The 12,974-nt window shown below is 49.2% G+C and overlaps 1 protein-coding gene across 1 annotated transcript; it reads right to left on the bottom strand.

Moving 5' to 3' along the window:
* Positions 1-7,237: 7,237 nt before the first annotated feature.
* On the bottom strand, positions 7,238-10,795 carry PRRT1 (proline rich transmembrane protein 1). Its single transcript, XM_003789055.2, has 4 exons — positions 10,662-10,795; positions 9,258-9,796; positions 8,431-8,616; positions 7,238-8,291 (listed from the first exon to the last, which is right to left on the bottom strand). The coding sequence occupies exons 1-4, from the start codon at positions 10,678-10,680 to the stop codon at positions 8,115-8,117; spliced, it is 921 nt and encodes a 306-aa protein (XP_003789103.1). The 5' UTR covers positions 10,681-10,795; the 3' UTR covers positions 7,238-8,114.
* Between the last annotated feature and the right edge of the window lie 2,179 nt (positions 10,796-12,974).

The raw sequence follows: 12,974 nt of genomic DNA on the forward strand, positions 1-12,974 counted from the left end.
TCCAGCCCGGACCCGCCAAACAACAATGATGGCTGCAACCAAAAAATGGCCAGGCGTTGTGGCGGGCGCCTGTGGTCCCAGCTACTTGGGAGGCTGGGGCGGGAGACTCCCTTGAGCCCAGGAGTTGGAGGTTGCGGTGAACTGTCAAGTCATGGCACTCTACCCAGGGGTATAGCTTGAGGCTGTGTCTCAAGAAAAAAAACCAAAGTGCTGTGAACACAATGAAGCAGGATAAGAGAATGGATAGAAAATGCTGTGTGGTGCTATATTTTAGTGATCAGTGAAAGCCTCCTTTTGGAGGTGATATTTGTGCAAAGACATAAATAATGTAAGGGAGCAGCCATGCAGATATCTGGAGGAAGAGTGTTCAGAAAGAGAAAAAGGGAGTGCAAAGGCCATGAGGCAGGAAGGAATACTGCATTTTTATGCTAAATTCACAGAACAGAAAAAAGGTCAGAGTGGGCATAGCAGAGTGAGCAAAGGAAAGAGTGGTAGGGAATATAGCTAGAAAGGGGGAGAGAAACAAGGCCAGGGCCACCAGAAGGTTTTGAGCAGGTAAATGTTCATCTGGTAATTTAAAAGATTGGATTTATGCATAGAGGATAAACTGTATCAGTCAAAAATGGAAGCAGAAAATCCAGTTAAGGGGCTAGTCAAAGGACAATGGTAGCATAGGAGCTTGGATTAGGGTAGAGGAGAAGGCCAATGATAGAGCCTTAAGGCCTTCTAATAAATATTTAGGGGTCTGTGCTGGGCACAGTGTCTCATGCTTGTAATCCCCATACTCTGGGAGGCCAAAAGGGAAAGATCACTTGAAGCCAGGAGTTTAAGACCAGCCTGGGCAACCTAGTGAGACCCTGTCTCTAAAAAAAAAAAAATAATAACTGATGTGGTGCCCCTCCACTTTGGTCCTAGTTGTTTAGGAGGCTGAGACAGGAGGATCACTTAAGCCCAGGAGTTCAAGCCTACAGTGAGCTATGATATCATCACTGCATTCCAGTCTGGAAAATAGAGTGAAACCTTGTCCATAAAAAAAGAAATTCTAATTTTTTGGTGGGGAGGAGAGTGAGAATCTTACTTTCTCACTTTCAGTAGAGTGCAATGAAATCATAGGTCACAGCAACTTCCAACTCTTGGGCTCAAGTGGTCCCCTTGCCTCCATTTTTCTTTTCTTTTCTTTTTGAGATAGAGTCTCATTATGTCACCGTTGGTAGAGTGCCGTGGCATCATAGCTCATAGCAACCTCAAACTCTTGGGCTCAAGTGATTCTATTGCCTCAGCCTCCCAAGTAGTTGGGACTACAGGACCCTGCCACAATGCCTGGCTATTTTTTTGTTGTAGTTGTCATTGTTTGTTTTGGCAGGCCCAGGCTGGGTTTGGACCCATCAGTCCCATTGTATGTGGCCAGTGCCCTAGCCACTGAGCTATAGGCACCGAGTCTAGACCAAGGTTTCTTAACCTTGGCACTAATAACTTTTGAGCCAGATAATTCTTTATCATGTCTTGCACATTGTAGCATGGTTAGCAGCATAGCTGGCTTCTACTCACTAGCTCCTGGGAGCACCTCTGTAGGAGATAAGCTCCCTTTGCTCAAGACATGGCAGTTCGCCTCAATGTGCTCCTTCAGGAGATTGTTTCTGGGAAACATTTCCTTGAGGTTTAAACTTCTGTACTTGCCTATAGAAATGCAGGAATATGCAGAGTGACTCGCCCTAGGAGGTGTGGAGAAACAGCAGAGGTGTAAGCTGGGGGTAGACAGACCTTCGAGCATTGGGTTCTATTCTGTCTTCCTCCTTCTTTAGCATTATAATGTGTAACTTCACTTTGGGCCAGCAAGGACAGACAGCCAGGCTCCCTAATGTTTTTACTTTAAACAAAATCAATTGTATAAGTGTTCCTCAGCCTTCACACTAAATTGTAATCTTAAATGGTAGCTTCCTAATGTTACTTCACCTCTTTGTATATGTGTTAAATTCTTACTGAATGTTTGAAAGTATATAAGGTAATCAGTAAAGTTTAGCTGGGCCGCGGACCAGAGCGAGTCCTTGTCTCCCTTGAATATTCATTCCGTCTGCATTTCTTTCCCCTGCGTCCCTGATCAGAAGCTCCAAAGAACATAACACTGAGACACCTCCGCAGTTGTGATGACCAAAAACATCTCTAGACATTGCCACATGATCCAGGAGTGGCATGGGAGGATCACTGACTCTTTTTGTTGTTGTTGTTTTGTTTTTAGAGACAGAGTTTTACTTTGTTGCCCTCTGTAGAGTGCCATGACATCACAGCTCACAGCAACCTACAGCTCTTGGGCATAGGCCATTCTCTTGCCTCAGTCTCCCAAGTAACTTGGACTACAGGTGTCTGCCACAACGACTGGCTATTTTTGTTGTTGTTGTTGCGGCTTGGCCAGGGCTGGGTTTGAACCTGCCACCCTTGGTATATGGGGCCAGCGCCCTACTCTCTGAGCCACAGGTGCTGCCCAGGATCACTTACTCTTGAAAACCACTGGTCAGGATGTTCCCAGGAGACATTTGGCAAAACAGTATATAGGTCAGCCCTCCATGATAAAGAATAATCTGGCCTGCCTGTAAGTCTAGCACTCTGGGAGGCTGAGTGGGGAGGATCACTTGAGCTCCGAAGTTCCAAGACCAGCCTGAGCAAAAGCAAGACCCCATCTCTACTAAAAATAGAAAAAATTTAAAAAAAAGAAAGAAAGAAAGAAAGAAAAGTTAGCCAGGAGTCATTCCAGGTGCCTGTAGTCCCAGCTACTTAGGAGGCTCAGAGGCAAGAGGATCATTTGAACCCAGGAATTTGAGGTAGCTGTGAGCTAGGCTGATGCCATGGCACTCTGGGTCATGAAGAGAGCTGGGTCAAATGAGAGTTAAATTTACAAATAAATGTGAATTACTTTATACATACAAAATTATAATGTATATGCATATATAGAGGGTTCCAAAAATGTATATATAAGGAAAAAACTGTTTAAAATTGTAGTACTCAATATATACTAATAACAAAAGATAAATACAAATCACATTGAGCACCTCTTATAATTGCAGAAGTCAAATGTGACTTGAGTATTACAATTTTTTTTTTCTTTTGAGCTAGTCTCATTTTATTGCCCTTGGTAGAATGCTGTGGTGTCATAGCTCACAGCAACTTCAAACTCCTAGGCTCAAGGGATCCTCCTGCCTCAGCCTCCCAAGTAGCTGGGACTACAGGTGTCCACCACAATGCCCAGCTATTTTTAGAAACAGGGATCTAATTCTTGCTCAGGGTGTTCTTGAACTCCAAGCTCAAGTAAATCACATGCCTCAGCCTCCCACAGTGCTAGGATTACAGGAGTAAGCCACATGTCAGGCAGACTACTACAATTTAATACAGTTTTTCCTTTCTTAAAATGTGTATAGATTTTTTGGCACCTGCTGTATACATGCGTACTACAAAGAATGATTAAACAAACAGCCAGCTTAAAAAGTAAAGTTTCCCCAATATTGTTGAAGCTCTTCCTTATGTGTCTCTCTTTAGTCATACTCTCTTACTGTGAGGGGATAAGCACAATTCTGATTGTTGTGCTTTTACTACACAGGTGAATAGCAAGAGTTTTTTCCTTCTTTTCAAACACAAGGTATATTTTTATAGCATGTTTGCATGATGATAGGAATGTTTCAGTAAAGAGAGGGAAGCCGCTTTACTGAGGCTGGGCACAGTGGCTCACACCTGTAATCCTAACACTCTGGGAGGCCAAAGTGGGTGGATTGCTTGAGCTCACAAGTTCAAGACCCCAGAGCAAAAGCGAGACCCCACCCCATCTCTACTAAAAATAGGAAAACTGAGGCAAGGGGATTGCTTGAGCCAGAGTTGGAGATTGCTATGAGCTTTGACACCACAGCACTCTACCCAGGGTGAGAGCTTGAGACTGTTTCAAAAAAAAAAAAAAAGGGCAGCGCCTATGGCTGAAAGGAGTAGGGCACCAGCCCCATATGCTGGAAGTGGTGGGTTCAAACCCAGCCCCGGCCAAAAACTATAAAAAAAAGAAAAAAAAAAGAATAAAGAGGGGAAAACCAATTATGTGGTACATATGGGGATGATTTCAGAAGTCAATGTCTCAAGCAGGTGAGAAGGATCCCAGGGCACAGATAAGGTGGGGGTTGGGAGCAGGTCAGCTGCATTGCCTCTGTGGTAGAGATGCAGGTAGGCTGGTGGATTTCAGGTTGGACTATGAGGAAGTTCTCTTCTGAAAGGTTCTATTATCTCAGTGAAATAGGAACAAATGTTGTCATCCTTGAAATTGTGGTCTCAGATTTGGGGGGTGTGAATCAGTCAGGGAAATGGGGGCTGGCAGGCCACACTGAGGGCCCACAGGAAGTGAGACCAGTCAGTGTGACTGTGTTTTTCCCCAGCTGTTGGGTGCAGCTGTTGGGAGCAAGCAAGGATTTAACCAGGGATAACATGTGATGGAGGGTGGGGGCTCAAGAGGTGATGACAATGTTGAACCTTGGAATCTAAACTGGGTAATGAGGAAAACAGGAAATTGAGGCAATCCAACAGAAATGAAAGGTAATAGGTAGAGTTGATGGCTGGGAGGCCTAGATGAGGTTGAAGAATTTTTGGAATAGGGGTACTCGGGGCGGGGGGGGGGGGGGGGAGGTGGCATGAAAACACTAAAGACTAAAGTGAGACCTTGGAGCGGTGGCAGTTATTGGTGGCAACCAAGTTGAAATTGTGACACAGGGAGAGAGTGTCTAGGAAGTGGGGAGAAGCAGATCTCTGGAGGCCAGGGTACTGGATGATCTACATGAACACTGAAAACATGAAAAATAATGAAATGACAGAGGAACCTGTTAATGAAAAATAATGAGTGACAGAGGAAGTGGAGAAAGACTGTGATCCAGGTGCTAAGTCTTCAATGAGTAAGGGGTAGTGCTGACCCAGAATTGAATCATGGGGCAATCAGACCACCCAAGTAGGTGTTATGGGAGGCTCAAACCTCTCCTGGAGATGGAGTCTCTGTGGATAGAGGTGCAAAAGCCAAGGGCACCATGCACAGAAGCTGAGGTAAGGTAACAAGAGATTCAAATTGGAGTATTTTGTTTCCCCCTAAGGGAAGAGTCTTAAAGAAGTTATTTTTATGCATTTCTCCCTTTGCTTAATTCTTTTCATTTCAACTGAATTCAAAGATTGGTAGAAGAGATTTTATCCAATGAAGATCAGAAAACCAAAGATAAACTAGAATTGGCTTGTGCCTTTGATATAGCAGGAGGGAAGAGATAAAAAAAAATGCAGATAATGTGAAAAATGGAAGAATTTAGATCTAGATATTCTTCTAAAGAAAATGTCCCCATTTGAAGCCACCCCCCCCCTTTTTTTTTGCAGTTTTTGGCCAGGGCTGGGTTTGAACCCGCCACCTCCGGCATATGGGGCTCGTGCCTTACTGCTCTGAGCCACAGGCACCACCCTGAAGCCACCTTTTTACCTCTCCTGTCTCCGTAGGTGGTTCCTGCAGTGCCTCTAAGCCTAGAATTATCCAGGCATGTCTTAAATATTAATGCCTGAGTCCCATCCCCAGAGATTATATTTTAATTGGTCTAGGATGCAACCTGGGAACCTGGGCTTTGGGACTTTTAAAAGCTCCTGAAAAGATTCTAATGTAGCCATTGCTCCAAGAAATGCCTGGGTCTATGTTTAAAAACCCACCACTCTAATCCAACCTGGAAGGCAGAATGAGACCTTGTTGGAGAAAGGAATGAATTGACCTGGACCTTGAAGAATAGATAAAATTTGACCAAGTAGAGAGGCAGATGTGAAAGGGAAGAGAACATCAAGAGCAAAAACTTAGAAGTGGTCTATAGCCTAGAGGTGGTCTGCAGTGCAGACAAGCTCCAAACAATTTGGTTTATAATAAGCAGAGATTGGGGGAGGAGGTCTAAGATTTGAGAAAACTAAGGAAGTACCTGAAGGTGCCAATAATGTGTATTAAATTTGGTTGAAAATTAGGTTGACTAGAGAAGGCAGATGATCTTAAATTAGGAGGGGTTAAAGGCCTGCTTGAAATTTTGTAAATAATTGAGTTAGCAATAGGGCTTTTGAAAAAGAAGTTGGTCAGGTAGGCACATTAAATCTGAAACATCCAAAGGAGAACCCATGATATCCATGCCTCACTCTACCCTCCATCCCTGTCTCCTATCTCAGTGCATGACTTCCCTTGTAAGATTGTAAGCTCCATGATGTCAGGGGTCACACCTGCTGTCTGGACAGATGTTTCACCAGTATCCTGCATGGAGTCTGCATGTTGCATAAATACCTAAATTCAGGGTAGGACCCTGTCTCCTGCTTATGCCACCTCCTAATCACCACCTCCCTCACAAAGAGGCCTTCCAGTTAACTTCAGGGTAGGAGAGGGTGCCTAGTCCCAGGGGGACTTCAGAGGTTATAGATCTCCTCCCCAGTGCTCCCACAGCTCTCTGGCCTCTTTGTTTTCCCTATGCCTGGTACAGTACATCATGTGGGGCTCTAATCTAAGTTGTCTGTCCCCTCCTTCCAACTCGAAGTCAGGAACAGCTATGGGCAGCTTGCATCTTTTCCCAGCTCTTTACCCTGTCCTTAACCAACTTCTTCACAATTGTCTGTCCTCTTCTTTCCTCTTGCTTTCCTGGAGTTCTGGGGATAGTAGGGAATGGAAGAGGAGTGCAGGGGGAAGAAAAAGCCCACTGAGAGTAGACCCCAAGGTCTTGCGTGACATGTTCCCAGAGAGCTCCTTTGGTCCCCATATCTGTATGTCCTTGTTGTGGTCTGGGCATCTGTCTCCCCAACTTTATTTTATTTATTTATTTATTTATTTATTGAGACAGAGCCTCAAGCTGTCCCCCTGGGTAGAGTGTTGTGGCATCACAGCTCACAGCAACCTCCAGCTCCTGGGCTCAAGCAACTCTCCTGCCTCTGCTTCCCAAGTAGCTGGGACCACAGGCGCCCACCGAAATGCCTGGCTATTTTTTCTGGTTGCAGTCATCATTGTTGTTTGGCGGGCTGGGCTGGATTTGAACCTGCCACCTTAGGTGTATGTGGCTGGCGCCTTAGTCACTTGAGCCACAGGCGCCAAGCCTGTCTCCCCAACTTTAATCTCTGTCAGTCCTCCCCCTTCTTCCACCTCCTGCCGCCAAAGAAATGAAGAAAAATTAAAGAGTAAACTAAAAGGGCGGATCTTCGTGGGACTATAGTCTTTGGAATTGCGGGCAACAAATCCACTAAATTTTTTTAATAGCGTCTTTCAGAAGTTCACACACACTCACACACAGATCAGAACAAGGCGGGGCTGCCAGGGGGACGCTTGAGCCGGCTGGCTCTCTTCCCTGATTGGAAGGTGCATATCCTGTATTCCCTTCAGCCGGCTGCCCAAGGGTTGGTATGGGTGGAAGGGAGTATTTACAGAGAACAGGACATGTTTTTTATCCCAGGAAGAAGGGTCCTAAGTCAGGAACTCCCCAGCTGTCATTCCAAAAACAACGAAAGGACAGGCTCTGGGATCAGCAAGAAAATAGGCAGAGACCTGGGTGGAGGAGGGACAAAACCCATACTTGCAAAAAAGGGAGCGCGTGTGGAGGCGTGGCTACCCCGAGGCTCGGTCCTTTTGCCCGAAGAGAGAGAAGAATCTGTCTGTCGGTGGGCTAGGGCTGAAGCCACAAACCCAATCACTGGACTGAATCACCCCGCGGAGAAGAAAGAAGGCGGAGCCTGCCGACCTGGAGGCGGGGTTTTTTCAGAGCAGGGGCGGAGCCTATAGAGGAGACGGGTCTTTGGGGACCAGACCAAGGGCGCTCTGCCTGTGGCGCTGTACTTTGAAGGGGTGGGAACCTGGAGCAACAGACGACCCAGCTGTTGGTCTGGACCCCAGAAAGCGGCGTCCCTGGGGGTGTGGGCTTTGGAGGGGTTCCTGAGGAACTGAATTCGGAGCTTGCTCAAAAGGCGAGAGATTCCCTGGAGGCGGAGTTTAAGATGTATCGACGTGCGACGGCCCCAGAGGCGGGTGTTCAGGGCACCCACTGGGTCCGCAGCTTGACTGCAGAACGCGCCTGGGAAGTCGAGGGGCGCAGGATGGGGCCGGAATGGGGGAGTTTTTAGGGATCCCAGTAGTTCTCGTGGTGCTGCGCTGCGATGATGATGACTACGGTGAGGATGGTACAGAGCACCATGGCCGCGATGCCCACAGCCAGGGAGATGAAAGAGAAGTTCCGGGCCTCGCGTGAAGCGATCTCGGCCGATACCATGTCTCCCCGGGCCAAGGCCGTGCGCACCTATGGGGGAGGGATGAGGGAAGGAAGTCTATGAGTTGCTGCCTCTCTCAAATGCTTCAGCCTCCCTCTAAAACAATCCCCAGAACGGCTAGCACTCCCTGGACTAAGAAGCAAGCCCCATCCCTCCCCCCCCCCACACCTGCACTGCCTTGAAGATGGCGATGATGCCGGTAGGCCAGAAGCAGCAGATGGTGGTCAGCACCGCAATCGGCATGTAGTCGTGCGGCGGGCGCCTTGGCTCCAGTAGGGCCAGCCCTGGGCCCGGTGGTGGTGGGGGGAGAGTCGAGGTCACTCCCGTCCCCGCTGGAGTCCCGCCTGCATAGGGCTGTGGAAGGAAAGTTCGTGTGGGGGAAAGGGAAGTCACTCTGACCCTCTCTCAGCCTATAAGCACTGGATGGCTGGCAAAGTGGTTTTAAAGACACCATTCTTACCCGTTGCTTCTCAAAAAAATGATCATCCCCTACTTTCCCAGATACCCATTAATTCTGCCTAGGACCTCTCCTCCCTTCATTACATCATTAATACCCATACTCTTGGGGGTCTTCACACTCCCCTAAGGTATAGTCACACCAGGATTGTCCTGGCCTCACTTCAGACCTTGTTTCTTCCCTCCAGACTCCCTTATCCACTCAGTCCCAGGCTTCTCCCTCATCCCCCCTTGGTTCCCAGCTTCCATTTCTTCCCCACCTTCCAGGAGTTACCTTTCATCAGATCTCCTCTGGACCTCTAGGCTATCCTCCTCCCAATCCCTGACCTCTGATCCCAGTAGCCCTCCTCCGACCCCAATTCTCAAGTCTTTCCTTTGTCACTCTCCTCTCAGGATCCCTTCTCTCCAGGGCTTGTCCCAGGAACACCACCTGTTCCCTGGCCCTCGTTCTCCATCCCAACCGTCTCCACTGTGTCCCCAATTTCAAGTCTTGTTCCACTGTGCCCCCCTCCTCCCACGCCCATCTGCCCTGCACTCACCGTGCCCACTGGGTAGACTGGCACATAAGCAGTGCAGGGCTGCAGTTGCAGGGGGTATCCGGGCGCTACATAGCCCCCCAGTGGCAGCGTGCCCACTGCCCCCGCGTGCGTGGGCACCACGAAGCCGGGGGTCTGAGCAGTCTGGGCCGGTGCTGGTGGGGGCGGGGCGGCGGCGGCAGGTGGCGGCGGGGGAAGTGGGCCCTCGAAGCGAGTCTCCTGCAGGTAAGGGTCGGGCGGCATGCGGGGCAAGGTAGCGCAGCCCGGTGGGGGAGCCCCAGCCGCAGGGCCGGGCGGGGCGTGGTGGGGGGGCCTCGGCAGCGTGGCGGAGGTCGAGGGACCACGCTGAGCCGTGGCTGCTGAAGAGGCCAGGCCGCCTGCCCCTAAGCGTGGGAGGGTGGCAGTGCCAGACTGGTGGTAGTGGTGGTGGTGGTGATGGTGAGAGGAAGGGGCTGCCGATGGGGGTGGGGCTGGGGGTTCGGTTGGAGGCTGAGGGGCATTGTAGGGCGGTGGAGAAGTGTGAGGGACCGAGTCTGGCAGCCCTGGGGGCCGTGAGCCCAGGAGAGGGTAAGGGAAGAATTAACAGATAGAGATGAGATTGAGGAGGGGTAAAGTGTGACACAGCCGGTCAGGGATGGAGAAAGATAATTGGGGAGAGAGAAAGAGAGACAGAGAGATGCATGAGAAGCCTTCTCCCTTTTGCTGGGCAAGAGAGGGGTTGTATCTAGGCCATCTGCACCTTCTTCCTTTCTATCTAGTTTTGAGGTCGCTACTCTCCTTTGCTCCTTTTCCTTTTTCATCAATATGCACACAGCTCTCACTCTGACCCAGTCTTCTATCCTTTGCTATTGGACCTAAACTTGTGTGTGCGCCTGTGTAGACATGCAGTCCTGTGTTAATAATATGTACTCAATTCAACAGTTGTATAAACACATGTGGGATAACATGTTCTAACCTGCCCTCCCTTCAGTGGGGGAGAGTGCCCTAGACTCTCAGGATCTCTTTTAGAGCAGATAAAAAAGACTCCTCTGGATTTTACTCCCCTGACAACCCCCATCTAATTACGTCTCCATATTTCCTGACTGAATGTCTCCATGGCAGTCTGTGATTGTCCATCTGTCACTCTCAATGATGCTCTCCCTGCAGTACCTCGCTGATGGTAAGCCACTCTGTACCTCCTTCACCCTCTCAACCTGCTCTCCTGCCCATGTTGCTGGCAAGGGGCATAAGCTGAGATTGGAAGGAGGAAAGGAAGAGAAGGAAGACAGAAGGAGGAGGGGGTGGAGGTATTGAGAGCTGGAGAGAAGGGGAATGAAACAGAACCACCACTAGGGAGGGGTAAGGAAGGGGGTTGGGGAGAGTCGGGAGATGGTGAAATGGGCAGGAGGTTGGTTATTGCTTTTTTACCTGACTTTTCGGATGACATGCCTGCGGTCTCACTGGGACAGGGTCCCTGCAGCTGGAGTCAGGGGTCCCGCGGGTGCTGGAGTCTGGGTGCAGGATGGCGCAGCCAGCAGCAGCGCAGCGATGGAGAGATGAAGGCAGCTGAGGGGGGCGGAGAGAGAGCGGGGAGGGGGGAGCTTAAAGGGACCGAGACAAGGGAGGGGGAGCGTTTCAGACGTTCTGCCCCGCTCAATGTCTCTCCGCTCTGGGACCACCTCTCTCCTCCTCTCACCCCAGCATTCAAGCTCCCAGTTTAGGCTCCCTTGGAGTTGTCATGGAAACAGGGAGGAAAGACCAGGCAAGCAAGTGGGACTAAGGGAAGGAAGGAGGGAGAGAGAATTCTCTAGAGTCTCTCCCTCCAAGACTTTCTGTAGCGATTATATTGTGGGAGGAAGTGAGCAGGTCTTAGTGGATTCAATACCACAGTTCCTTCCTGAATAGCTAGGACTTCTTGGCTCTGTGAGATCTTCCCCACTTTAGCTTTCTTCAGAGTTTCTTGCAAGATGCTGATATTTTCTCCCAAATTCTTAGCCCTAGTGTCCATTTATTTATTTATAGATAGAGTCTTACTTTGTCACCCTCAGTAGAGTGCCTGTGGCATCATAGCTCACAGCAACCTCAAACTCTTCGGCTCAAGTGATTCTCTTGCCTCCCGAGAGCTGGGACTATGGGCTCCCACCACAACACTGGCTAATTTTAGAGACAAGGTCTAGCTCTTGGTCAGGCTGGTCTTGAACTCCTGAGCTCAAGCAATCCACCTGCCTGGGCCTCCCAGAGTGCTAGGATTACAGGTGTGAGCTACCATGCCAGGTCTGTGTCCTCCCCTTTAAGAGATGAGTAAGGCTCACGCCTGTAATCCTGGCACTTTGGGAGGCTGAGGCAGGTGGATCGCCTGAGCTCATGAGTTCAATACTGGCCTAAGCAAGAGTGAGACCCCCCATCTCTAAAAAATAGCCTGGGGGTGTGGCAGGTGCCCATAGTCCCAGCTACTCAGGAAGCTGAGGCAAGAGGATCACTTGAGCCTGAAAGTTTGAGGTTACTGCGAGCTATGATGCTACCGCTTCTACTGAGGGTGACAAGTGGGATTCTGCCTCAAATAATAATAATAATACAACAAAATAAAACAGATGAATAACTGTCTGTGAGATAGAACTGGGCAGAGGGAAGAACTGAGATGGCCTGAAAAGTTCCCAGGGTATGATGGACCTGCAACCCTGGTAGTATGGTGGGAGGCTCAGGTCTACAATTGGGGAATAGCCTGGGTCTCCTGGGGGTGGGGGTAGGAGGTTGGTGCATGGATACTTCTTCATCCAGGATTAAGGAGCTGAAGGGGGAGGGGTGAAGGTGGAGATGACAACCGCTTATTTCTGGCAGCTAGGTTTGGGAATGTGTACTTATTCTCCCATTCTTCCCTTTCTGGGTGGGCTGCTCAGAGTTCCTGGCTCCATCTGTGTTCAGATCCATTCCCTAAATCCTCCTACTCCCACCCACCACTCTCACCAAGATGTACCTCCACCTTCTGAGTCGACCTCAGGCACCGCGTTATTGTAGTTTTTTTATTTGCTTATTACATCTTGGAAGCGAGTGGGTGAGGACAGGCTGTCTACCAAGATTTACACAAGTTGGATTTTTTTTTCCGCAAAAACACAGCTAGGGAATCATCATCTCCCCTCCTCCTCCATCTTTAGAACCTCCCCTCCCACACACATACATACTGGGAGCAGCAGTTGCTCTCGGGCTGTGTCCCTCCCCGTCCAAGCGGAGAATACAGAGCAGTATACTGCCAGAACCAGTCCCCGGCCCTACAGATTGAGATCCCGGCCTCATACCGGTCCTTCTGGTTTCTTAGGCTTCCCCAACCTCATCCTCACTTTACACAAAACCAAGTGCATATTGATTAGATCAGGATAGATGAGTTTAGAGCAAAAACCTTGTGAACTGAGAGAGGGGTTCAGACATGCAGACAAATCTTTTTCTCAAGAGAAACATCTTTAAATGTAAAAGTCTTTTTTTTTTTTGAGACAGAGCCTCAAGCTGTCCCCCTGGGTAGAGTGCTCTGGCATTACAGCTCACAGCAACCTCCAACTCCTGAGCTCAAGCGAGTCTTCTGCCTCGGCCTCCCAAGTAGCTGGGACCACAGGCGCCTGCCACTATGCCTGGTTATTTATTTATTTTTTTGATTACAGCCATCATTGTTGTTTGGCGGGCCCAGGCTGGATTCAAACCCACCACCATAAGTGTATGTGGCTGGCACCTTAGCCACTTGAGCCACAGGCG

This window comes from Otolemur garnettii, unplaced genomic scaffold (assembly GCF_000181295.1).
Source record: "Otolemur garnettii isolate 467f Iridium unplaced genomic scaffold, OtoGar3 scaffold00031, whole genome shotgun sequence".
In the NCBI taxonomy this organism is placed as follows: Eukaryota; Metazoa; Chordata; class Mammalia; order Primates; family Galagidae; genus Otolemur; species Otolemur garnettii.

Coding starts and splice junctions, on each gene's coding strand:
- PRRT1 (XM_003789055.2), bottom strand. Junction 8,617..9,257: donor CAGTCTACCCAGTGGGCACG/GTGAGTGCAGGG, acceptor TTCCTTCCACAG/CCCTATGCAGGCGGGACTCC. Junction 8,292..8,430: donor CCATCTTCAAGGCAGTGCAG/GTGTGGGGGGGG, acceptor CCTCCCCCATAG/GTGCGCACGGCCTTGGCCCG.